We start from the raw sequence: 2,891 nt of genomic DNA, 5'->3' as shown, positions 1-2,891 counted from the left end.
ATTCCTTTCTTCTTCTAGTTTCTTCCCTTACCTTTTGGGCAACTGGAGATAGACAACAAAATCCAGAATTCAATTCCTGTTGTTTCTTTGCTTTCTCAGTTCAGTTCAGTTCAGTCATTCAGTCGTGTCTGACTCTTAGCAGCCTCATGGACTGTAGCACACCACGCTTCCCTGTCCATCACCAATTCCTGAGGTTACTCAGATTCATGTCCATCAAGTTGGTGATGCCATCCAACCATCTCATCCTCTGCCATCCCCTTCTCCTCCCACCTTCTATCTTTCCCAGCATCAGGGTCTTTTCCAATGAGTCAGTTCTTCGCATCAGGTGGCTGAAGTATTGACGTTTCAGCTTCAGTATCAATTCTGCCAATGAATATTCAGGACTGATTTCCTTTAGGATTGACTGGTTTGATGTCCTTGCAGTTCAAGGGACTCTCAAGAGTCTTTTCTAACACCACGGTGAAAAAACATCAGTTCTTCAGTGCTCAGCTTTCTTTATAGTCCAACTCTCACATCCGTACGTGACTACTAGAAAAACATTAGCTTGGACTATATGGACATTTGCTGCAAAATAATGTCTCTGCCTTTTATTATGCTATCTAGGTTGGTCATAGCTTTTCTTCCAAGGAGCAAGTGTCTTTTAATTTCCTGGCTGCAGTCACCATCTGCAGTGATTTTGGAGCCCAACAAAATAAAAGTCTGGCACTGTTTCCATTGTTTCCCTATCTATTTGCCATGAAGTGATAGGACCGGATGCCATGATCTTCATTTTTTGAATGTTGAGTTTTAAGCCAGACTTTTTTTTTTTTTTAAACAAAGCTACTTTTAATACTTTGGGGTGAGCCCCACAGGAATAAAAAACACTGGGAAGGGGTAACCCCCTCACCCCCAGGAGTGGCCCAGGGGGAGAGAGGCTACCTGAGGGGTAGGAAGCACAAAAGGGACCTGCTGCAAACTCAGGACAAAGGGAATGCCATCGGTGCCGGGACCTGTGAGCACTACAGGAGAAAACAGGAGCGTGATGGGACTGGCTCCAGGCACACAGGCGAAGGGCAAGAGGGTTGGACACGAAGCCACAAAGCTACTTGGGTTTCTCCTCGTTTGCCTTTTTCTGCTTCTGCTGCATGATCTCCGAATCCCTCTGCTTGCGGGCGGCAGCAGAAAGCCCATCATCTCGGCGCTTTCCCTTAACCGAGTCGCTCTGCTTTTTCATATTCTTCTGGCAGGCAAGCTCGTGCTGGTTACTACGGGTCATGGCGACTGCAACGGCTCCCTTAAGCCAGCCTTTTCACTTTCCTCTTTCAATTTCATCTAGTGGCTCTTCAGTTCCTCTTCTCTTTCTGCCATAAGGGTGGTGTCATCTGCATATCTGAGGTTATTGATATTTCTCCTGGCAATGTCGATACCATCTTGTGCTTCATCCAGCCGAGCATTTCTGCATTCAATGGTAACTTTGCTTCCTAGCTTACAACTTTAGTCAACTTTCAAGTAATTCAAACTCTGAACTGTTTTTTTTCCATCCATAAAGTAGGAAAAATAGTAGTGCCTCGTGACATCGTACAGGAGGCAGGGATCAAGACCATCCCCTAGGAAAAGCAATATAACAAGGCCAAATGGTTGTCTAAGGAGGCCTTACAAATAGCTGTGAATAGAAAAGAAGTGAAAGGCAAAGGAGAAAAAGAAAGGTATACCCAATTGAATGCAGAGTTCCAAAGAATAGCAAGGAGAGATAAGAAAGCCTTCCTCAGTGATCAATGCAAAGAAATAGAGGAAAACAATAGAATGGGAAAAACTAGAGATCTCTTCAAGAAAATTAGATATAGAAAGGGAACTTCTCATGCAAAGATGGACACAATAAAGGACAGAAATGGTATGGACCTAATGGAAGCAGAAGATATTAAGAAGAGGTGGCAAGAATACACAAAGTTCAGTTCAGTCGCTCAATTGTGTCCGACTCTTTGCAACCCTTTGAATCGCAGCATGCCAGGCCTCCCTGTCCATCACCAACTCCCGGAGTTCACTCAGATTCACATCCATCGAGTCAGTGATGCCATCCAGCCATCTCATCCTCTGTTGTTCCCTTCTCCTCCTGCCCCCAATCCCTCCCAGCATCAGAGTCTTTTCCAATGAGTCAACTCTTCACATGAGGTGGCCAAAGTACTGGAGTTTTAGCTTTCGCATCATTCCTTCCAAAGAAATCCCAGGGTTGATCTCCTTCAGAATGGACTGGTTGGATCTCCTTGCAGTCCAAGGGACTCTCAAGAGTCTTCTCCAACACCACAGTTCAAACGCATCAATTCTTCGGTGCTCAGCCTTCTTCACAGTCCAACTCTCACATCCATACATGACCACAGGAAAAACCATAGCCTTGACTAGACGGACCTTAGTCGGCAAAGTAATGTCTCTGCTTTTGAATATACTATCTAGATTGGTCATAACTTTTCTTCCAAGGAGTAAGCATCTTTTAATTTCATGGCTGCAATCACCATCTGCAGTGATTTTGGAGCCCCCCCAAATAAAGTCTGACACTGTTTCCACTGTTTCCCCATCTATTTCCCATGAAGTGATGGGACTTAATGCCATGATCTTTGTTCTCTGAATGTTGAACTTTAGGCCTACTTTTTCACTCTCCTCTTTCACTTTCATCAAGAGGCTTTTTGGTTCGTCTTCACTTTCTGCCATCAGGGTGGTGTCATCTGCATATCTGAGGTTATTGATATTTCTCCTGGCAATCTTGATTCCAGCTTGTGTTTCTTCCAGTCCAGCGTTTCTCATGATGTACTCTGCATAGAAGTTAAATAAGCAGTGACAGTATACAGCCTTGACGTACTCCTTTTCCTATTTGGAACCAGTCTGTTGTTCCATGTCCAGTTCTAACTGTTGCTTCCTGA

At 44.4% G+C, this 2,891-nt stretch overlaps 1 protein-coding gene across 1 annotated transcript; it reads right to left on the bottom strand.

The window, feature by feature from the left end:
* Nucleotides 1–987: 987 nt before the first annotated feature.
* LOC120864145 (small EDRK-rich factor 2-like) lies at nt 988–1,255 on the bottom strand. The gene has a single exon (XM_040240986.1). The coding sequence runs from the start codon at nt 1,253–1,255 to the stop codon at nt 1,082–1,084; it is 174 nt and encodes a 57-aa protein (XP_040096920.1). The 3' UTR covers nt 988–1,081.
* Nucleotides 1,256–2,891: the final 1,636 nt, after the last annotated feature.

This window comes from Oryx dammah, unplaced genomic scaffold (assembly GCF_014754425.2).
Source record: "Oryx dammah isolate SB20612 unplaced genomic scaffold, SCBI_Odam_1.1 HiC_scaffold_1, whole genome shotgun sequence".
Taxonomy (NCBI): domain Eukaryota; kingdom Metazoa; phylum Chordata; class Mammalia; order Artiodactyla; family Bovidae; genus Oryx; species Oryx dammah.
Note: the sequence above shows the minus strand (reverse complement) of the source record. Positions and strands in the feature narration are given on the sequence as shown.

What these genes read in the sequence shown, in the direction of transcription:
- LOC120864145 (XM_040240986.1), bottom strand. Translation starts at nt 1,255, where the DNA reads ATGACCCGTAGTAACCAGCACGAGCTTGCCTGCCAGAAGAATATGAAA.